Below are 23,740 nucleotides of genomic sequence, written 5' to 3'. Positions count from 1 at the left end.
GGCTGATCACGATGTAAATAGAAAGAGCAGACGCGGCAGACGCGAGTAGAGGAGAGCCAATCGGCTGCTCTCCTGACAGGGAGGGTCTGTGCTGATTGTTTATCAGCACAGCCTACCCCTCGGATCCTACCCAGGACCACCAGGGAAGCCGCCCAGGACCACCAGGGAAGCCGCCCAGGACCACCAGGCACTGGTGGGCACTGATGGGCACTGATAGGCAACACTGATGGGCACTGAAAGGCTGCAAAGATGGGTTCTTATGGGTGGCACTGCTGGGCACTGATAGGCGGCACTGCTGGGCACTGATAGGCGGCACTGATGGACACAGATACACGGCACTGATACGCGGCACTGATAGGCATCCCTGGTGGCACTGGCAGTGGTAGGCATTGGGATGCCTATCAGTGCTGCGTATCAGTGCCGTGTATCTGTGTCCATCAGTGCCGCCTATCAGTGCCCAGCAGTGCCGCCTATCAGTGCCCAGCAGTGCCACCCATAAGAACCCATCTTTGCAGCCTTTCAGTGCCCATCAGTGTCGGCCTATCAGTGCCACCCAGTGCCACCCACGAGTGCCCATCAGTACCGCCTATCAATGCCCATCAGTGCTGCATATCAGTGCCACCCATCAGTGCCGCCTACCAGTGCCCATCGTTAGTGCCACCTCTTTGCTGCCGCCTTATCAGTGCCTGTCAGTGCCGCCTTATCAGTGCCAGTGAAAGAGATAATTTACTTATTTACAAAATTTTTAAACAGAAACAACAGCAAAACTTCTATTTTTTTCAAAATTTTCAGTCTTTTTTTATTTGTTTCATAAAAAATAAAAACCTCAGAGGTGATCAAATACCACCAAAAGAAAGCTCTATTTGTGGGAACAAAATGATAAAAATTTAGTTTGGGTACAGTGTAGCATGACCACGCAATTGTCATTCAAACTGCGACAGCACTGAAAGATGAAAATTGGTCTGGGTAAGAAGGTGTATAAGTGCCCTGTATTGAAGTGGTTAAGTGACAACGTTGTCAGTTTTTACCTTATGCAATCTCCTATTGTTTATGCTTTCCTTTCAATGATTAAAATGTTTTTCTACTAATTGTTCTAATAAAGTTATATCAGGTTAAACCGCAGTTTGTTCCTTTTCCTTCACTTTCCACACCTTGGGTCCTATTCCCACTCCCCTTTTATTTTGACACCTTTGGATGCACCAGAGTAATAATGCGGAAGGATCGGGGGGTTGTGGGTAGTATTAATAGGAGGAGCTACAAGGGGAGGGGTGGGGGGGGGACCGAGGACAGGAAGGTGGGCGGAAGGTGAGTAAAGGGGATGACTGGGGATGGAAAGAGGGGATGCAGCAAAGATAGGTGGTAGGTTGGTGGAGTTGGGGGAGATACAGACAAGGATGGGGAGGGGGGAAGGAATTGAGTGAGACTTGCAGAGAGAAGGGAGCTTGCACTATCAGAGGAGGACCAGAGTCAATGGTGAGGGGAAGGAAGAGTCTGAATAAATGGGAGCGTGGCAGATCTGAAGTGGGAGTGAGATATAGAGCAGCATGTAATGTGAATGAAAGACAGTTATGTTGTGTTACAGTGGAGGTGGACCAAAGCATGGATGGATGGGGAGCAGGAGAGGCAGCTAAATGAGAAGGGAAACAGTGCAGGGGGGTAGAGTGTAAACTGAAAGTGCTGATGGAGGGGGAGAGCTCGGGGCTGTGAGCGGCTGAAGGTTTTGAGGGAGGGGGAGAGCTGGTGGCTGTTATAGGGGCATTCCGTTTAAGATTAGGTCTGAATAATGTGTCCGAGTTTCAGGTGGACTTTTGATTCAAAACCTGAACTGTCCGATGAATCCCCGGACAGGTGGCAACCCTACACTGTACCCAAACTAAATTTATATAATATTTTCACACAAATAGAGCTTTCTTTTGGTGGTATTTGATCACAAATGGGTTTTTTATTTTTTGCAAAATAAGCAAAAAAATTCCAAAATGTTTTAAAAAAAAATATTTTTTTTACTTCCTGCTATAAAACATATCCATTAAGAAAAAAAAATCGAATTTCTTCATATATTTTGGCAAAAATGTACATTGATTGATTGAAAATGTATATTGATTGGTTTGCTTGAAAGTTATAGCTTCCACAAACTACCCGGGAATGCCAAATTACTTACATGTACGTGATTTGGCACAGTGGGGCCGCCCTGCTGCAGTATAAGTACGGTGGGTTGTCCTGAAGTGGTTAGTTAAACCTGCAAACTTTTTGTTTATCACTACTATTTCTTTACACTGGCTTTTGAAATTTAAAAATGCAGCAATTTAGATAAGAGGTTTAGCACCGTAGAACACTTTTTGAAAGATAAATAGTGCATTTAATATATAAGTATATAGATCAGACCAGTGGCATAACTAGAACCTTTAGGGCCTTTCCGTCCGGGCCCCATGGCAGAACACCAGGGCAACCTTTGTGACCCTGGTAGTTCTGCCACTGGTGTCAGTAGTTTTTCATTTTTGCTACTTTTATTTTTTTTTTTACTATATATATATATATATATATATATATATATATATATATATATATATATATATATATATATATATATATATATATATATATATATATATATATATATATATATATATATATATATATATATATATATATATGTATATATATATATGTATATATATATATACGTATGTATATATACGTATATATCTATATATATATATATATGTATATATATATATGTATATATATATGTATATATATATGTATATATATATATATATATATATATATATATATATATGTGTATATATATATATATATATATATATATATATATATATATATATATATATATATATATATATATATATATATATATATATATATGTATATATATATATATATATATATATATGTATATATATATATATATATATATATATATATATATGTATATATATATATATGTATATATATATATATATATATTATTATTTTTTTATTTTTTTTTCTTTACAATATTATTTATTATTTTAAAAAAATGTTTAAAACATTTTTTTGGTGAGATATCAGGGGTCTAAACAGACCTCTGATGTTACACCCTTGAGAAAACTGACCACTCTATGCTCTAGTGTGGTCCATTTTAATAGGAAAGCAGGGGGACTGGCAAGAACACCATGGATTTCACACAAAGGAAGCAATACAAAGAGAACAGGGTACTTTTTTGTACAAGTACATGGTACAGCAGGCAAGTATTCTTAATATGAAATGTTGGGTTTACATATTCTTTAAAATGTATGGAAGAGCCCTGGGGCCATCATAAAAAAAACAGAATTCTGACTTTGAAACTCAGAATTCTGAGATTGAAATTCAGAATTGTAAGTTAAAAAAAATAATTTTCTACAGAATTCTGAGATTAAAAGTCAGAATTCTGAGATTCAAAGTCAGAATTCTGAGTTTCAAAGTCAGAATTCTGAGTTTATAAATATAGCAGTCTCTATTGGGAAGATTTTAGGACCAATGAGCAATAAGGTAGTAACACCCACAGATCATCATTCTGCAGACATACATGTCTTCTGCTCTGTATATGGATATGAAAATCTATCTTAGTTACAGCACACAGTATAGGGACGCAGGCAGTGCTGGGTTCTCTGGTTCCTCTGTTGTCTTATTCTTCTCTGTCATCTGCTCCAACATAAAGAGCCACGCTGAAAACATGTGTATTGTGTGTGAGTGGGGGGGAGGGGAGCAGCTTCCATAGATAACAGAACACAATGGCCAGCACAGCATAGCTCTGCACCCCAACTTGTAGGAGACATTGCACTTGTGCCCCTACATGAGGGAATTGTGAATGGCTAGAAGGAAGCAGGACAATATGTGTCTATGATCATAGCGGATTGATCATAGCAATTACTTGTCTGGGCTAATAGAGGTGTTTCACATACAATTAAGCTCATATTAAACATAAAAGCAAACCCATACAACTTAGGAAAGATAGCATAGCGGTTAGAGTAGCAGGCTTATGTTGGTGAAGTTGTGGTTTCTAACCCAGATGAGGGAATTTTTTATATATATATTTTAAAATATGTGATAGTGAGGGCTAAAATTGAATTTTATCAATATATCCAAATTGATTTCAAGGTATATTAACAAAGACACACTGATATATTGAGCACACAACGTGTCAGGAACTCATAAGTGATAGTATGGTGGTTAGAGTAACAGGTTTATAGTGCTGAAAGTTGTGGGTTCTAAACCAGTTTAGAGCACTTTTTTTAATTACATATATATGTTCAATACATTGATTTTATATTAAACGTATTTTAAACTATGAGATAGTGAGGACTTAAATTGTATTTTACTGATATATCCAAATTGATTTCAAGGCATATTAACAAAGACATATTGATAAAATTGTTGTATAAGCTGACTACTATAAATTAGAGAGTAGGGATTTTTTTTACAAATCTGTGTATATATTGGGATGATTTTGGTGACATGGGGCCAGTTCTCAATTTCAGGAGATTGTCCCTGGAAGCTGATCGGACATTCCGACAACAAAATCCTAGGATTTTTTCCGACGGATGTTGGCTCAAACTTGTTTTGCGTACACACGGTCGCACAAAGTTGTCGGAATTTCCGATCGCCAAGAACGTACACCACGTACGACGAGACTAGAAAAGGCCAGTTCAGAACCAAGCGCGGCACCCTTTGGGCTCCTTTTGTTAATCTCGTGTTAGTAAAAGTTTGGTGAGAGACGATTCACACTTTTTTAGACTCTTGGTTTTCAGATCGTTTTCTGCTGTTCAGTTTGTGCTTGTGGGTTTGTATCTGCTCTTCAGTGCGTGCAGTGAGTACCATTGACTTGTCATTGTGTTCTTGTTCGTTAGTTACTGTTTTTCAGGTCGCTCTTCACAGGCCTTGCTGTTCTTCAGTGCATTCTGTTACTTAGTTCTGAGCAGCCGACCGTTTTCTAGCCATGTTGCGTATACGTACTCCTCGTAGAGTTCGTGCTGTGTGGGGGCTTGGTGTTGGGGTCCTGACCTTGACACAAGTCCAGTCCATGAACAGGGTGGGGAGGAGTTCATGGACCAAGAATTGGTTGCTTCAGCGTGACCGGTTCTGTCACATGCCTTTGCTCCGTGAGATCCGTGAGAATAATCCTGATGATTTCAGGAACTTTCTCCGGATGACGGACCCCGTATTTCACCGTTTGTTGGCTTTGCTGACCCCTTATATTAGCAGGCAGGATACCTGCATGAGTCAAGCCATCACTCCGGAGCAGAGGCTCGTTGCCACCCTGCGGTACTTGGCGACGGGGAGAAGCCTGCAGGACCTCAAGTTCTCGACAGGCATCTCCCCCCCAGGCTCTGGGGATCATTATCCCAGAGACCTGTTCTGCCATCATCCAGGTCCTGCAGAAGGAGTATATTAAGGTAAGATTTATCCTTTAATATCACATTTTATTGTATTTAATGTTTGATAATGTATTGTATTTCTTTCCTCATCCCCTAATTACCATGATTGTAATATGCTGTGAATGTCCCCTTTGTTCTCATGCATGCTGGATTTTTATGTAATTATTTTTGTTGTCCTTCATACATATTTGCCTTCACTTACCTCCATAGCATGCTCTCCTGGCCCTATATTCACCTCATGTAGTCACTTAACAATGTATTGTATCAGCTCCATAGTAGTGCTTTACCCCAAACACCCCCTAAAATGTTTAGAAAGGTGATTGGTACTTAAAATTCAGGCAGAGGCTTTTTTTGGGCTTCCCCAAATCATTTGGAACCCTCCCTCCCCCCAACTGCTAAGTCAGCTGATAACAATCCTCTATCTATCCTCAATCATCTATCTGCTGACTTTGCCAAACCCATACACACTATACCCATCTCTTTTGTGGTCATATTTATGGATTAATTCCCCAAAGCATGTAGTGCAAGGGCCTGCCTCTATACTTTCAAATTGTACTGTTTCAAGTTTTTGTATAGTATTATTATCTTGATAGGTAATAGCAGAATGTCCAAATGTGCTCAAATGTGTACAGTGTGTATTTATATCTTTGTATTATGACACTTCTTACCTGTCCAGTGGGCTGCCATCAGTGTAACTAAGGAGGGGCTGTTCAAAGTAATACCCATTATTTAGGCATTCATCTCTCAATGAAGTGGAGAGGGTTACCTGTCCCAGAGTTCCCCCCCCTATAATGTTAGAAATGGCCCAGGAGAGGGGGGGGGATCTGATAGTTCGACCTTATACTTTGGTTTCTAAAAATTTCCTTTAATAAATGTTATCTTGATGTTGGCCAACAATGTTTGTGTCTAATCTGCTTTCCCTGTTTATGTGCATAAAGACTAATTTTTTTGTTTTGTTATTGACTCCACAGTTTCCTTCCACGCCACAGGAATGGCAGACTGTGGCCTCCCACTTTGCCCAGCGGTGGGACTTTCCTAACTGCGGATTGATGGGAAACACGTCCACATCGTCCCACCACCCAACTCGGGGTCGTACTATTATAATTATAAGGGGTTCAATAGTATTGTGATGTTGGCGGTGGTGTTGGCTACTTATGAATTTCTGTATGTGGATGTGGGGAAGAATGGCCGGATGTCCGATGGTGGAGCCATCGCCCAGACCGAGTTCTACAGGCGTCTCCAGAATGGCAGCTTGGACTTGCCACCTCCAGAAGACAATGTGGAAGGACTCCCATTCATCTTCGTTGTGGATGAAGCTTTTGCGCTGGGGGACCATCTTATGAGGCCATTCCCTATGAGGACCCTCACCCCGGACCAGAGGGTTTTTAATTACCAGCTGGCCAGAGCCAGAAGAGTGGTGGAGAACACGTTTGGAATCATGGCCAGCCGGTTCCGCCTATTTCTTACACCCATACATATGGCGGAGTACAAACTGAATCACATCATCCTGGCGTGCTGTGTTCTACACAACTTTTTACGGCAACATTCTGCCAACTATGCTGGCTCAGTTGGGCCTGAGGCCGGAATTCAACATGAATCAACCCTGACGGCGCTTGAAAGTGGCTGTCCTGGCTTGACCCCCCTGAGTGCCCGTGATGTCCGGCTAAGATACCTTCAATTCTTTGCGGGTAGGGGGGCTATCAATATGCCAGACAATGTGTAAAACCTTTTGAAAAAAAAAAAACTCAAATCTTTGGTGACATTTTTACTGCTTGTGTTTTTTGGAGCTGACCCTGACAGAAATGTGGTGAGTCCTGAAAATGGCATGATTGTGTTACAAAGCACTGTTGGGTGTTATTTACTAAAGGCAAAGGCACTTTGTACTTCAAGTGCACTTGAAACTGCACTTGTAGTGCAAAGTGTATTTTCCCTTAGGAAATAACCCCCATTGTCACAGAAAACACCAATTAGAGCACCACAAAAGTGTTGGAGCGTTGAGACAATAATCCACACAATCTTGATTAAGAATCTTTTTAATACCAGCACAAACACATGTGCATTTCCAAAAAGTTTTTAAAACAAACCAACATGTTTGTTGTTTAACAATTTTTGGGGTCACATTAGAAAAAGTAGAAATGTCCATTTTAGATAAAACAGGCATGTGTAAAACCAACAAGAAAGACACAAATCTTGAACTTACAAAGTTCACATTTGGTAGAACTTGAAGGCAATATCAGACATGAGTATTTACAAACTGTGTTTGATATTGCGTTCAGATGGGGTGAAGTCACCCCAGGAAAAGCTAAATTTTGAAGATGCACACAAATTTACGAATGTCAACATGTGCTAGCTGCCATCACGGGGGGATCAAGGGACGTGTTTTGGGGTTCAACCCCTTCCTCACAGCTACTTTATTATTGAGGAAGGGGTTGCACCCCTAAAATGCGTCCATTGATCTCCCGTGATGGCAGATAGCACATGTTGACACACTGTGTGCCTCTTCCAAATTTGGCTTTGCTACAAATTGACATTAAAAATACAAAAAAATTTGGCACCACAAAAACCCAAGGCATTTTGAGGGGTTTTAAACTCTCCCTAAAACATCAATGATGTTCTTCATTTTTTGCTGAACATCATTGATGCTTTTCACGATGTTTTCCAAGTCCCTATTACACCCCATGATCTCCCTGATCAGGATCTGGGCACTTTCACTGGTGAAAGGATCTGGATCCACAACATCACGATCCCCTAAAAAGATAGAAACAAAAAAACACCATGTATTATAAATATGGCGGCATCCATCTCTTACCTGAGCCTGTGGTCGCAGACACTCAGCTGTTGTGGTGACTAGCTCCACCACGTCTTCCTCCTCCTGCTCTGCTGGCCTTCGGTGAATTTCCCCTTCTTCCAGAGGTGGGGGGTCTCTGGTGTCCTCGGATGAGGGGTGTCCTCCGAGTCTTTTCTCCCCTATGTAAAAAAAAAATAGGTATACTTAGCACACAGATATTTGATGGCAGAAATAGGAATATGAAACATTGTTTGGAAGTGGGGTACAATTGTCTGTTTTGGCAGAGTTTCAAGATGTGGCATTTTTCTTGTCCTTTGTCAAGCTTGAATACTTACCTGTCTTGTACAAGCTTCACAGATGGAGACACCCCTATAGTATACACTGGAGCACCTCTGTGGCCCCCCTAATAAAAAGGGTGTTCTTGTGTCCCACACTAGTGCTCCAGCGTCCAGATGTGAAAACTGCTGCTGAGTGTCCTCTCCTTACACAGAATGTATTTGGCATTTCATTCTAGTAACAAACCCATCTACACAACCCAATTATTTTCACACAAGTAGGCCCTAAAAAATGTTGGCAAATGCATATGGCCAAACAAACTATGTTTGATACGAACGAATAATGTGCCCATGAACATGAAAGTTGCCTTTTGAAACTGGATAACAGTTAATAAAAGCACATGGAGCAGCACGAACGTAATAAACATAAAGAATAGGAACACAGCACAACTACTTACTTTTTTGCAGCACTCTCCGGATCTTTCTGTACTGCTCGTGTTCTCTTAATTTGAGGTCCGACCACCGCTTCCTGAGCTAATCTTTCGATCGTCGTACCCCGAAATTCCGGTACAGACTCTTGACCACTTTCGCCATGATCTTGGCCTTTCGGACATTGGGGTTGGGGTAAGGCCCATACTTCCCATCATAGTCGGCCTTCTTCAGGATGTCGACCATCTCCAACATCTCCCCAAAGGACATATTTTATGCCTTAAATCGTCTCTTCCGGGATCAGGACGTTTCAGGCTCCGGGCTTTCCTCCTCCTCCTCCTCGTTGCTGTAATTAGCACGCACCTGTTGTGTCTCCGCCATGTGCTCTTCCCCACTGCGCAGAACGAGAAGGGGCGGGGAATAGACTGAAAGAACGTCAGGGGCGGGCGGAGTTACACGCATGCGCAGTGTGTATAAAGCGTAACACGCGTGCGTAGTACGTACGATCTGTGAGCGGAGGAAGGAGTATCGGAGGCACCGATCGTGAAAACGAAGGCAAGATCTAAACTTGGGCCTATACTGCTTCTAAATTGAAGTAACTATATTAGGAGAGTTTCGCCTGACATTAGTGTTTGTCTTGTGTTGTGTCTTGCAGAGAAAATGGATGGCTTCAATGACCACAATTTCCTCCCCCTGTTCATAGACAAGTACAGGGAGCTGCCCTGTCTGTGGCAGGTGAGACATCCACATTACAATAATAAACAAAAGAGGCAGGCAGCGCTGGAGAAACTGCTGGAGTTGGTGACGCCAGTGGTCCCCACAGCAACCATCCCCTATTTAAAAAACAAAATTTGTGGCCTGAGGAGCACTTATCTTAGGGAGCGCAAGAAGGTCACGGATTCCCAGAGATCCGGAGCTGGAGCAGATGACATTTATGTCCCCAGGCTGTGGTACTATGAGAGACTGCGATTTCTGTCAGACCACACTGGAGTCAGGGAATCCCTCTCTACTCTTCCTTCCACTCTTCCTTCCACCGTATCTTCCACCCCAGCTGAGGCTTTCGATGTCTAACCTGGGACTTCCAGCCAGGAAGAAGTGGAGGAGCCCAGATGGAGTCAGGTATAGCATTCTTCTACAGATTTCTGGTCAATAAATAAATGATGTTTACTAGATGTTTTTATTGATCACTAATTGCTGATTTAATAAAGTGTTTTACATATCAATAGACAGTAGTGGGCACCAAAAATTCGGCCAAGAATGAAAAATGCTGGGCTCAGAAAGATAGTCTGTTATATTTGTTAACATTAAATTTGCAACAGTCATGAGTTCAAAATTGTGTGTGATTGATGAAGTAAAAACTAAAACTATGTCCCTTTTTCATACACAGGAAGACCTCAGCCAGGAGGAGGCTGTGGAATGTGGCACACAGGAGGAGGCTGTGGAATGTGGCAGCCAGGAGGAGGCGGGGGTTAGTGGCAGCCAGGAGGAGGCGGGGCTAAGTGGCAGCCAGGAGAAGCCTGGGACCAGTCACAGCCTGACAGAATTGCAGGTTCCGCCCCTCCCCCTTCCATACAAAAGACCCAGGAAGGGGACTCACATGCAGGATTCAGCGCTCAGGCTCATTCAGGAGGCTTCTGCATCCCTCAGAGCCTTACCCACTCCTGAAGAGGCCTTTGCCTGCATGGCTGCCACCAAACTGAAGGGCATGCAGGAGGGTCAACGCCTCATGTGTGAGAAACTTCTTTATAAAGTCCTAACTAAGGGGGTGAGTGGCGAAATCACACCCAATACCGACGTGATTGAGTTGGAACATCCTCCTCCTCTTCCTGCCACAACTCCACCACCAGAGCCACAGCGTGGAAGGAAGCGTGGAAGGAAGACCAGAGAGTGATGATCCTGGGTTCAGTCTGGTCTGGCCAAAGATGGAGTCTCTAGTATGACCACAGCCTGGGGACACAGATGTCATCTGCTGCTTTCTGGATCTCTGGGACTTCTGGACCAGACTGCACTCCCTTAGATATGGACTCCTCAGGCCACCAATTTTGCTTGAAAATAGTTGATGTCTGTCCTGGGGGCCAAAGGCTTCACCGATTTCTGCTGTTTCTCCAGCATTGCCTCCCTCTTTGTTTAGTTGTGAGCCCTTAATAAAGGAATTTTTGTTTCAATTATACTCGCCTATGTGTGTTTTCCTTCAAAAAAGGACAGTTTGTTGGTGAGGAGGCAGGTACATTTCGAATATACAATGTGAAATTAACAAGAGACACCAACACCAAGCAACCTACTTGAGATTAAATAATACAAGATATCAATGGTGTTGTGGTAACTTGACACACAAAACACACACAAAAATATTATGTAGTAAAACACGAAAAAAACAAAAAAAAACATCAGCCCTGGAAAAAATAAAAAAAACACAAAAAAAAAAATGCCTTGACCAAAAAAAAAAAAAGAAATATTTAAAAACCAACCAAAAAAAATTTGGTCAGATGTGACAAATCTTAATATATTGAGGGAATCACAATAAATAATAAAGAAAGAAGTTTGTGAGAAGTCTGTGTGAATATGAGCAGCAAACTACTTCATTCTTCTCACATTATAAAGAAGAAGAGAGTGCGCTGTATTAAACCATTTTTTACATTGCACCGTGACGAAAGTGCTGTATCCATTGCAAACGCTAATTTTACCAGACCGAGCTGTTCCGTCTCGGAATTTCTTCTGAGCATGTGTGGCACTTTGTGCGTCGGAACAGGCCACACACGGTCGGAATTGACGCGATCGGATTTTGTTGTCTGAAAATTTTATAGCCTCCTCTCAAACTTTGTGTGTCGGAAAATCTGATGGAAAAAGTCCGATGGAGCCCACACACGGTCAGAATGTCCGACAACACGCTCCAATCGGACATTTTCCATCGGAAAATCCGACCGTGTGTACGGGGCACTAGAGTTTTCAGAAAACAATAGGATTTAAAAAGGTAGTCAGCAATTTTAGGTTTTTTTTTTTTAGTTCTGCTGTGTGAATGGGGAACATGTAACAAATGTGTTATCCCAGCTTGGCTGCAAAAGTGGAAATACACATTCAAGTCTCTGGGGAAAATTTGAGTAGCTGAACAGTTTTACAAGCATGTTGTCAAATGAACATTTACATATCTGTTTGACTAGAGTTCAGGTATTTCTATTTTCATTCTATATTTGACTTAAAGTGATGCTAAACTCTTTTTTTATATCAATTGTTCTAAAATATCAAAAATACCATTGCTCTGTTTTTTTTTGAGTCTCTTTCTATTGTTTTCCATTCTTCTTTTTTTGTCACACTGCTAAGATCCAAGGAACAAGGAGGAAGGAGCATCTTAAAGTTTACCATAAGTATGGATGTGAAGACGTTATCCAGAGGGCATCTTACTTGCTGATTTGATTTTTGCCTACTGCTTTGTGACCTGTCTCAGGTCGAATCCATGAGGTAAGAGGCCAGCTTTACCAGTGGTGGAGGGATCCCTTTCACTGGATACAGCGTTTTACTCCTCATTGCACCGTTTTTTCAGATTTGTGCTGTCCGCACATGCAATTACCTGGACTTTTGTATTTATTTATTGCATTCAATATTTTGGACATTTTATTGCGCTGCACTATTTTCATTTGCATAAACCTTATGAATGTCTCTGATATTAACCCCTTCCCTGCCAGTGTCATTAGTACAGTGACAGTGCATATTTTTAGCACTGATCACTGTATTAGTGTCACTGGCTCCCACAAAGTGTCAAAAGTGTCAGTTAATGTCAGATTGTCCCCCGCAATATAGCAATCCCGCTATAAGTCACTGATTGCAGCCATTACTAGTATACAAATAAAAATAAATAAAAAATCCAGTATACTGTACAGTTTATACCATAGTTTGTAGACGCTATAACTTTTGCGCAAACCAATTCAAATCAATATACACTTTTTGGGATTTTTTTTTACCAAAAATATGTAGTAAAATACATATTTACCTAAATTTATGAAGAAATTAGATTTTTTTTCGATTTTGTTTATTGTATATGTTTTATAGCACAAATTTAAAAATGTCAGCCTTTTTTGTTTATAGCGCAAAATCCTGTGGTGATCAAATACCACCAAAAGAAAGCTCTATTTGTGGGAAAAAAAATTACATACATTTTTAATAATGTACAGTGTTGCATGACCGCGCAATTGTCAGTTAAAATAACGCAATGATGTATAGCAAAGAAGGCCTGGTCCCGTAGGGTGGTAAATCTTCTGGAAATCAAGTGGTTATTTTATTTTATAAAAAAAAAAATGTGAGTTCAGTGTCACTTTAATTTGCAAACCAAGCTGCAGAGGAGGTGGTCTGGTAAGGCAGCTTTTTTATCTTAGTTCTAAATCAAAGAGATGAATAGACATTCAAGTCACATGCGCAACAGCTTTTAAGCCGGCCATACATGGATCTAAATTAGGCCAGTTCAGCGAGGACTGGTTGAATTTCGATAAGAGTATCACGCCGATATACATCAGCAGAATTGCACGTACAGGCATATTAACGTACCTGTACGTCGCCTTTAAGACGCGGCATTGCGGGCCCGTGCGATGCCGGCCGCTCGCACGCGAGCCCGCCGCGAGCTCCGTCAGTGTGATCATGGGTCGCGGGGATACCCGCGATCGTCTCACGGAGAGGAAGAACGGGGAAATGCTGGTGAAAACAAACATTTCCCCATTTTCTAGTGACAGGACACTGATCACAGCTCCCTGTAATCGGAAGCGGTGATCAGTGTCATGACACACGTAGCCCATCACTCCCTACAGTTAGAACACATCCCTAAGACACACCTAACCCCTTCAGCGCCCCCTCCTGGTTAACCCCTTCACTGCCAGTCACATTTACACAGTAATCAATGCATTTTTATAGCATTTTTATAGCACTGATCGCTGTATAAATGTGAATGGTCCCAAAATAGCTCCAAAAGTGTCCGATGTGTCCGCCATAATGTCGCAGTCACGATACAAATTGCTGATCGCCGCCAAAAAAAAATTATTAATAAAAATGCCATAAAAGTATCCCCTATTTTGTAGATGCTATAACTTTTGCGCAAATCGCTTATTGCGATTTTTTTTACCAAAGATATGTAGAAGAATACATATCGGCCCAAACCATATCGGCCCAAAAAGTGTTTTCTTATATATTTTTGGGGGATATTTATTATAGCAAAAAGTAAAAAATATTGCTTTTTTTTCGAAATTGTCGCTCTTTTTGTGTTTATAGCGCAAAAAATAAAAACCGCAGAGGTGATCAAATACCACCAAAAAAAAGCTCTATTTGTGGGGAAAAAAGGACGTCAATTTTGTTTGGGAGCCACGTCGCACGACCGTGCAATTGTCAGTTAAAGCGACGCAGTGCCGAATCGCAAAAAGTGCTCTGGTCTTTTCCGGCCAAATGGTCCGGGGCTTAAGTGGTTAAACAATTACTAATCATTGTTTTCTGTCGGCAGGAAAGGCTCCCCGGGGCAGAACACAATAGCGCTGCAGGAGGGATTGCCTGTTGATGAGAGAATCGAGCAATTTTCTTTCCTTGCACCTGTGGTGGAAGAAAAAAAAAATGTATAATCTATGACCTGCTTTTGTCTTCATTTGCACCTATGCAGGTGTGTCACATTTAGGACAGCTCACTTATTTCAATGCACAACAATCGCTAAAAGAAGTGCATCACACCACAATGCATTTTCGTGCGTTGTTGTGAAATTTAGCAACATGCGTTGGCTAGTATGTGGGATTCCATTTAGAATGGTAGAATATAGCATATTTTCATGCAATATCACACACATTCCCATTACATTAGTGTGAATGGAGAATTAAAGGGGTTTTAAACCCTTGTGTGTTTTTTCACCTTAATGCATCCTGTGCATTAAGGTGAAAAAGCTTCTGACACTGACCGGCCCCCCAGCCCCCCCCCCCCCCCCGTTATACTCACCTGAGCCCTGTAATTCCCACTGTGGAGACGCGCTCTTCCTCTCTGTCCGGGGTTCTTGGCTCCCACTGCTGTCAATCAAATCCAATGACACGGGTCTCGGGGGGGCGGGGCCGAGTCCTACATTCTGCTTCTATGCTGGACTTGGACCTCCCGGGAGAGCGCTTCTCCTAGGGGGTTATACGATGCGAGGAGGAGCTGATAGCGCCGCCGAAGGACCCCAGAAGAGGATGTATGTAAACAGTCAAAGTTTTCTGGTCACCAGGATGACATCTCCAAATAGAGAAGCACATGCACATTTCAAAACAAAAGTTTCAAAGTTCTGACTGATGGATCAAGGGGAATGTAATCAAGATAAGATGCTGTTAAAGTTTATAGTCCTTTATTGTCTGATGCTGAGAGGTGATGACCTTAGGGGCCTCTGTATGTGCACATCCTAAAGAGATCCTGTTGCCAGACCTTTTAACAAAAATCTTCCCGTAAGATTGATTTTTCTATGCTTTTACCTATACTTTTTAGGATGGTGACCGGTTCTCATTAAAGGAATTCTATAGTGTTTTTTTGTAAATATTTTATAGTACAAATAAAAACAATTCTAAAGCTGGCCATACAATAATTATTCGCTGGTTGAACGAAAAAAAAAAAAATCCAATTTCGCCATCCACACACTAGCTGGGTTATTGTGTTCTGATGGAAGGGAGACTGGGCAGTACCAGTCATTTTCAGGAGGAGTTTTTAAAGAACATTTTTTCAAGATTTCCTGGGTCATTTTGTTATGGTATACCTCAATGAAATTTTGATATACTCATTCTCTATGAATATTCCTTCTAGAACATTATGACCATGTTCAGGCAAATCTTGGCTCCACCCACACTCTCTATATGCCAAGCTAACCAAGTATATCTTTCTGAGATTCATTAACTATGATTCAGGAATCACAATGGACCCTGCCACGGTTCAAACGATCATCTGTTGGGTTCAACCCAGAGGCCTTAAAGCCATTCAAGGCTTTCTTGGCTCCACAAGTTTTATGGAAACTTATCAAGAACTTCTCCATTATCATGGCCTCTTTTACTGTCCTCACCATTAGGGGGCTAAACCCTTGTCCTGTTCCACTGAAGCCTTGTCTGCTTTCCAAAAGCTCAAGAAGCATTTGTCTCAGCATCTGTCTTAACCCACATTGTTTTATCCCTACCATTGATTGAGGTTGATGTTTCCAATGTCGGAGTCAGTGCTGTGCTCTGTCAATGCTCACCCTCTACTAACTAGTTACATCCTTGTGTCTACTTCTCCAACTTCAAAGCAAATTATGACATCTATAATTGCAGATTCAGAGTTGCAGGAAAGAAATTTGCTTGATCCCTCCATACCAGCTGCTAGCGATAATCATATGTAAAATACGGCAGGCTGGTTGTACCCAAGTTAATCGGTCAATCAATTTGGCACATGCAGCCTGCCCATACATGGTTCAAATCTTGGCCGGTTCCTGCTGAACTGGCCGAGCTTCAAACTGTCTATGGCTGGTCTTAATGTTGCAAAAAAAGCTCTGAATTGTGTAAGGGCTCCATATACAGTACATGTTGTTAAAAGGCTGCCCCTATCCTTCTCCTAATACCGCTGTTTAGAAGATAACTAAAGCTAAACTTTAGGCACATTCATATAAAAAATATTACATTGATTTTAAAATGCAGCCAGCGTAAGTATATGATTAAGCGGTTCCTTTTCAACCACTCCCAGTAATCAGCACATATTAAAGTGGATGTAAACCCAATGTCATCCTTTCTAAACTACTGCCTTAGGGGTTATCTATAAGAATATACATGCCTCCTGCATGTATCTTTACCTGTCAAATGTCTCCCCTCTGTCTGTTATGAGACCCGAAAAACTGCAGATTCTGTGGGTGGGTCTGTTGTCTGGAGCTCGGTGGGTGGAGTCGTGATGTCAGTAGACTCCCCGCCCACCTCTACACTCCCCTTGTCAATATGCATTTTCTCCTGTGTATTTCTAACACTGAACTTCTGCTATGATCTCTAACATCCAGTGAAAAGACAGGAAAGTAACCACATGACTTCAGCATACCAAATCATGGTGAGGTGTGGAACAGCCAATCCTTGCAGAGCTGCTGAAGAAAGGAGTGGGGGTGGGAATTGAGATGTAAATCGAGATGTAAATCACCTGTCACTCACAGCAAGGGGGAGGATTTGACAAAGTTTTTCTCTGTTTATCAAGATTTATCTCAATGAACAATAAAAGAGGATTGCTCAGAGCTGGATTAACTTTTTGTGGCAAGACTGGGCTCAAATGATAGGAAATCTTATACTCTACATTATGACATAAAAAAAAAAATAAATTTTTTTTTCAGGTTTACATCCACTTTAAATGCACTAACTTTTTGCCACATAGCCATCCTGGAAAAACTGTTAGAATAGGTTTATGCTAAAAATCGATCATTGATAGTCTTTAATAGTATTTGTACCACTAGTTCCAACAATCATGACGTAGAATGTCACAATGTTTAGAACATAATAATTTTTGGTGACTGAAAGTATGGTATACATTTTAAATGAATTAATAATCTTACTTGATGAACCATTACAATATGTTGTCAATGCTCTCAGTCGTTTTTCTGCGCTTGTTGTGAGAAGAATGTTGCAAAAACATACAAGAACTGGGTTTGTATGATAATGATCCACAAATATCATCCCAATCCATGTTTTGTAACCTTGAAAAAATTCAACAGAATTAGTTAGTATTTCCAATATGTAAGTTGTGCTGTCTTATACCCTTTAAACTGTAAAGGACAGGTGAATACACATGCAGTGATCGTGATGCTTTCCCACACAGTATAGCAAAAATGCCCTAACCACCCCCACCCCCCCCCGATGTGATCAGTGGGCTGTACCGCCCACCCAACATAATCCATTCAACTAAATGCAGCAATTCTGTATCCACCATGGAAGAACTGGGTGACTGTTGCCCACATCCCAGATAAGTACAAAAGAAAAAATTTCAATTAAATGGGGCCCTGCAACCACAGGCAATGCAGCTGGTGGTGTGGGTTTTCAGGGGTTAAAACAGGCAGTGATGAGGTATTGATGAGGGTTTTTTTTAAGACGATGGTGAAGGTTTTTGCTTTGAATCATTAGGGGTGGTAGATTTATAAATGTTTGATTATTTTTGTATAATCGTTAAAGTTTATGGATTTTGTTAATAAAGAGATTTTTTTTCAAGTATAACTCCTAGTTCTTTTTCCTATTAATTATCTGCTGGTTAGCCACATGGGGAGGCATTGACTGCTGTTTACTCTGGGGTATTTCTCAGGGTATTGAGTGTTTTTGAGTATGCCCTTTTTTGGTTATATCCCACACATCTTGATTGGGCAAGTCGACAACCGGCAAGAATTTCCATACTGGTCCACCATTAAACTAGACATGACCTCTCCTCACTGCCTGTCAAACACCCTCTGAAGAGGAATCAGAGGACTAATGCTAATGTAAATAAGCTGACAAAACACTTTTAAATCATCAAAAGAGGCAAGTTTTAGGCTAGGTTCACACTTCTTCGGTTCTCTTGCAGGCGTGTTTGCATGGGCACATCAGCCCATTCATCTGAACTGGCTGCTTTACCGGTGGTAAACACAGGGAAATATTTGCTGATCCTTTTCTAAAGCCGCAGCTGCACAGTGGTTTCTGGTGCCATTAATTCCTACCCTTGCGCGTCTGCTAAACAGTAGTGCATTTTTGGCATGCGAGCATATGTGATTTTCATACCCTCCTGCACCAGCCTAGCCTTAGGCATTCATAATATCTGGATTTTTTCCATTGTCATTTTAATATCTTATTCACAAAGCTTTTTTTACTGGGTCAAAAAGCTTATTTTAGATGCTGAAACTGTTGAACTTGAAATAGAAAAGTGTAAAAAATAATGACAATAACAACACTTGATATCAAACCCTAAAAATAAGATTTACTTCCTTATTTAAACACCTTAAAAACCTAGACTCCTGCTGGAAAACGAAGGGCATCTTGGCCTGGAAAAAAATTGAATGCCTCTATGTGAATTCTATGTGTAGCCAAGGGTTGCTAGTGTAGTTATTTCGTTGAACAGTTTGTTGTTGTTTTCAATGAGTTTGGCTCCCTCTAGTGGCAGCTGGACTGTGATAAGATATTTTCCTTACCCCTTGAGAAGGAATGCAGCAAAGTATTGTGGGAGATGTAGTTTGGAGGAGGAAGTGACTCTGCTAGCTGGATCAGCCCTGAACTACATGACAGACAATGCAAAGTGCGCAGAACTGCCTGCTGGGAGAAGTGATAAAAGGGGAGGCGCGGTCTGTTTTCAGCCTCTCTGGACGCCATTCAACACCTGCCAGCAGGAGGTCTGTGTGTGACCAGAAGTGAGAGACTGCAGCCTATGTAGCGGAGAACCGGATCGCCCACCTCTGAGGGATCTCAGAAAACATCTTTGCCATCCTAGCAAGCGGACCGGCCTGCACTTCAGAGCAACTGGAAGCCGATGCACTTCAGCTCATCCGGAGTTGGACCATGGCGTGGCGGCGCCATCTTCACCAGACGGAGACACCAGGAGGGGATTCCGGACGGAGCCTCACAGCCTTTGGGGTCTATTGTGGTAAAAGGGCACCTGCCCATTCCAGTAGAGAGTACAGTATTGCTGAGTGAGTTCTTTCTACAGACTGCTGGTGAATCTACTTTTCCACAGGCATCATACAGCTGGACTTTGGGGCCTTATCTGTTCCCCTGCGCTGTAAGGTCAATACTGTTATTGCACTCACATATTAAGAGGAATCTACAAGTGGTGATATTTCTTCATTTAAGCCATCTTCAGCATATCATTTTCCCTACAGTCATTTATTTTCCTTTGTCATTGTGGATTACAAATACTGCAGTTTAAACATCAGGCTAGCTGAAGATATCCAGGGTTGAAAGAACTTTTGCCATCTTCCTCTTTTCCTAAGCATTGCTGCTACACTCATAAGTTAAACTCTGAATTACAACCTAGGGGGAGCTATTGAGTATATGCTAGATTTTACACTGTGTTTTTGAATGTAAAGATTATTACTGTATTTTGGTCTGTGTGTTGAGGCCTCAGAAGGAAGGTATTTAATACATAGGGAAAAAAAAACGCGCTAAGATACATACAGCAATCTTATTGAAGTATTAAAGATTATTGATATTAATCATAAATATATAAAAAGTCCCAAAAAAAGCAGCAGCATATAGCAAAAGTTGCACGTAATAATTGGAAGAGAGAAGCTGCGCTAATATATTATACAATTTAATATATGTTTTGCCAGATATTGAGTATTTATCCCTCTGTGTACCTGTTCACATATACTCTTTAAATTGACTATAGAGGTATAAGTTATGTTTTATGTGCCCTAATGGATAACAGTTACCAATCATAATTTGTGTTTATTCATGCTCTTCATTGTGTTGCATTACTTATTTTAGTAAACTTTTCTGAGTGGTTCAGTGAAATTGTGTGAGTTTCTCATTGCTAACATCACATTGCAGAATGGAAACCAAGGTGTCAGAGGTAAGAGATGATCTGCAGAGTCGGGGTAGCCAGTGGGGTATAGAGTCAATCAGCAGTCCTCATGGGGGTACCGCTACATAAGTAAAAGTAATCACCCTAACCAATCAACTATCTTACCCATATCAGCTGCCTCATATCCGCGTTGCAGTATCGTCCTGTCAATCCTTGCAATCAGCCAAGTCCCCAAAATCAGACTACAGAAGAGCCGAAATAGGCAAGCGCTCAAACCAAGGATTACATTGTAGAAGAAGAAGAAATAATTGAAATTATGGAAGGCTTTCCTAAAAAGAAAAACAAATAATTGAATTGGGAAATAACTGTCATCACTACTATTTTACATAGCTGTGCCACATCTTGCTGTGATGTTGTGAGGTATTTTTATCTATTATGCTAGAGTAGTAATTGATTGTTCTTCCAACAATCCAGGTATTAATGTTTGTAGAACTAAGAATAGTTTGTTCCTAAATGTGGTTCATATGTTCTCAATTGGCTGAATAATTTCTAAGCTGCTTATTTCACTAGTGATTTTTAGAACGTATTACTAATTCTAAGGCTGGATTCACACCTATGCATTTTTAGTGCTTTTTGCATTTTGCAGATTTGCACTACAGTCCATTTAACATGGTTTCCTATGGGACACGTTCTGTAGTGCAAATCTACAAAATGCAAAAGGCACTAAAAATGCATAGGTGTGAAGCCAGCCTTAGGCTGGCTTCACATCTATGCATGTTGCTTTTGAGCGTTTTTGGAGTTTTTTTTGTCATGCTTGCCATGTTTTTGAGCAGCGTTTTTGCCGCGTTTTGCTTTTTTTTTTTTTTTAACAGTTTAAAAAAAAAAAAAAAAAAGCCAAAAACGCATCAAAAACGCTGTAAAAACGCTGCAAAAACGGTGCACTTGTGTTTTTGATGCTTGTCCATTGAATTCTATTACATGCAAAACGCTGCATTTTGCATGAAAAAAAGTCCCTGACCCTTTCCAAAAATGCAGAGAAACAAAAAGGCATTGATGTGAACATGTTCCATAGGAACCCACGTTAAAAAATTCCCATGAATTTCTGCAAAATGCAAAATGCATTAAAAAACGCGCTAGTGTGAATGGAGCCTAAGGCCTGTTTCCTGCAGGCTTCAGCTGGTATAAGAGCAGTGTGAACAATAAGTTTTGACAAAGCAACGACAGAGCTTTTAGCAAGATTTGTTGAAGTTTTTAAAGTACCATTAAACTCCAGTTTGTAAATGTTAAACACAGATTCTAATGGGGATGCTTTAAACAAGTTGCCAACAGGCTTCAGCACTTCTTGAAGCTTGTTGAAAGCCTGCTGAAGCCTGCTAACAGCTTCCTTAAAGTGGCAATCAGCACTCCCATTAGGATCTGTGTGAAACAGGTCTTTGGCAGAGCATCTCTTCTTATAGCATCACATGCCATGATGCACTTGCTCTGGATCAAGCACCACTTGTGCCCCACGAGAGTTGGGTAATACAGTAGCCACCTTCAGAAATGGATGTTAGCCTTTGCTATGCTGGTATGACCCCTCCTAAGTCAGGACATACATTAAGCAATTTTCTTTCCTTCAACCTATGGTTGAAGGAAAGAAAATTGATTGATACCCCCATCAACACAGTCAATGTTGATGGGGAATCCCTCCCGCAACGCTATTTTTGTTCTGCCGGCGGGGAGCGCAGGTAGCCTTCTCCAACGGCAGTATACAATGATCACCACTGGCTGCTATAGCTGCTGGCAGTGATCAGACGAAAAAAAAATGGCAGGCTGGTTGTTAAGGTTGATTTAAGTTAAAGTTGATTGATGGATCGATTACAACCAGCCTGCCCATAGATGGATTGAAATTCGTCTGATTCTTGCTGAACTGGCCAAATTTTGATCTGTCAATGGCAGGCCTAAGAGTACCTGTAATTGAGAAATGTGTATTCCTCAAGAATACATATGTTATAAATTGCATTTACAAATTATAGAGTAGAAATAATACCTGTTATTGAGAGCTAGGGGCTTCTGTTTATCTTCTGGTGATATTTTGTTTTGTAGAAAGAACTGCCCAGCTAATACAACTTGCAGAATCATCAGCAAAATAACGATTGAAATTGTAAGGCTTAAAAAAACAAAAACAAATCATAAGTAATGGAACAATTGTAACTTAAACTTCACAGAATTACATTTGAAAAATAAAAATAATTTGTCATCACTGGGGATTGAACACAAGCCTACCCAAGCTCTGTATGGTGCTAATAAGACCATCTTCTTACAACCTATTCTAAGGCAATCTGTCGGTCGCAGGTACTCTGACATACACTATATTACAAAAAGTATTGGCATGCCTGCCTTTACACGCACATGAACTTTAAAGGCATCCAGTAGCAGCCGCTCCATTAGGGGCACAAGGGCGCCACCCCCCTAATCCATGCGCCCGGCCCCTAATCTACATGCAGGGCGCTGGATGCATGGATTTCAATGTTTGTTTTTTTTTGTTTGTTTTTTTTAAGCACTTGATTAGAGCCTGAGGCTCTAATTGGCTTTAAAAAAGGGTGTGTTTGGGAATCCACCCAGTTGTGTGACAATAGCGAATTAGTATTCGCTATTGTCTTCCTGCTTCTCCTCTCGGCCAATCAGGAAGAGGGTCTTAAGACCCGATTGGCCGAGAGGAGAAGTGATTGAATTGGCCGGGAGCAGGGGGGGAGGCGCCGAGGAGGAGATGCAGAAACTGCCTGTGCCTGGATAGGGTAAGTGCAGCGCTGATGGGTGGACGAATGGTTGAGCGTCAGGGGGGTGGGGGATTTAACCAACCAAACGAACAGTGAGGGTTGGGTGGTTTGTTTGCCGGCCCCCCAAAAATATAGCACCAGCTACCACTGATGGCATCCCAGTCTTGGGGTTTAATATTGAGTTGGCCCACCCTTTGCAGCTATAACAGCTTCAACTCTTTTGGGAAGGCTGTCCACTAGGTTTAGGAGTGTGTCTCTGGGAATGTTCTATCGGGTTGAGGTCAGAGTCCTGACCTCAACCCGATAGAACACCTTTGGATGAATTGGAGTGGAGATGGTGAGCCAGGCCTTCTTGTCCACATCAGTGCCTGACCTCACAAATGCGCTTCTGGAAGAATGGTCAAACATTCCTATAGACACACTCCTAAACCTTGTGGACAGCCTTCCCAGAAGAGTTGAAGCTGTTATAGCTGCAAAGGGTGGGCCAACTCAATACTGAACCCTACACTAAGACTGGGATGCCATACATAATACGATGGGTGCAGAAACGTGATGACGTAACGGGCGTCACAGAGGGAGGGACGCAGGTGTGAAGGTCGGGAGGAGGAGCGGGTAGCC

At 41.4% G+C, this 23,740-nt stretch overlaps 1 protein-coding gene across 1 annotated transcript in view; it reads right to left on the bottom strand.

Annotated features, from left to right (window-relative positions):
- Positions 1–23,740, bottom strand: part of LOC141101990 (stimulated by retinoic acid gene 6 protein-like) — a 132,056-nt gene that overhangs the window by 10,120 nt on the left and 98,196 nt on the right. Inside the window, exons 15-17 of the mRNA XM_073591235.1 lie at positions 22,393–22,512; positions 20,529–20,692; positions 17,440–17,580 (exon numbers count right to left, since the gene is read on the bottom strand). Of these exons, the coding sequence (XP_073447336.1) occupies positions 17,440–17,580; positions 20,529–20,692; positions 22,393–22,512 (425 nt within the window). The remainder of the gene's footprint in view (positions 1–17,439; positions 17,581–20,528; positions 20,693–22,392; positions 22,513–23,740) is intronic.

This window comes from Aquarana catesbeiana, linkage group LG01 (assembly GCF_042186555.1).
Source record: "Aquarana catesbeiana isolate 2022-GZ linkage group LG01, ASM4218655v1, whole genome shotgun sequence".
NCBI classification, from domain to species: Eukaryota; Metazoa; Chordata; class Amphibia; order Anura; family Ranidae; genus Aquarana; species Aquarana catesbeiana.
Note: the sequence above shows the minus strand (reverse complement) of the source record. Positions and strands in the feature narration are given on the sequence as shown.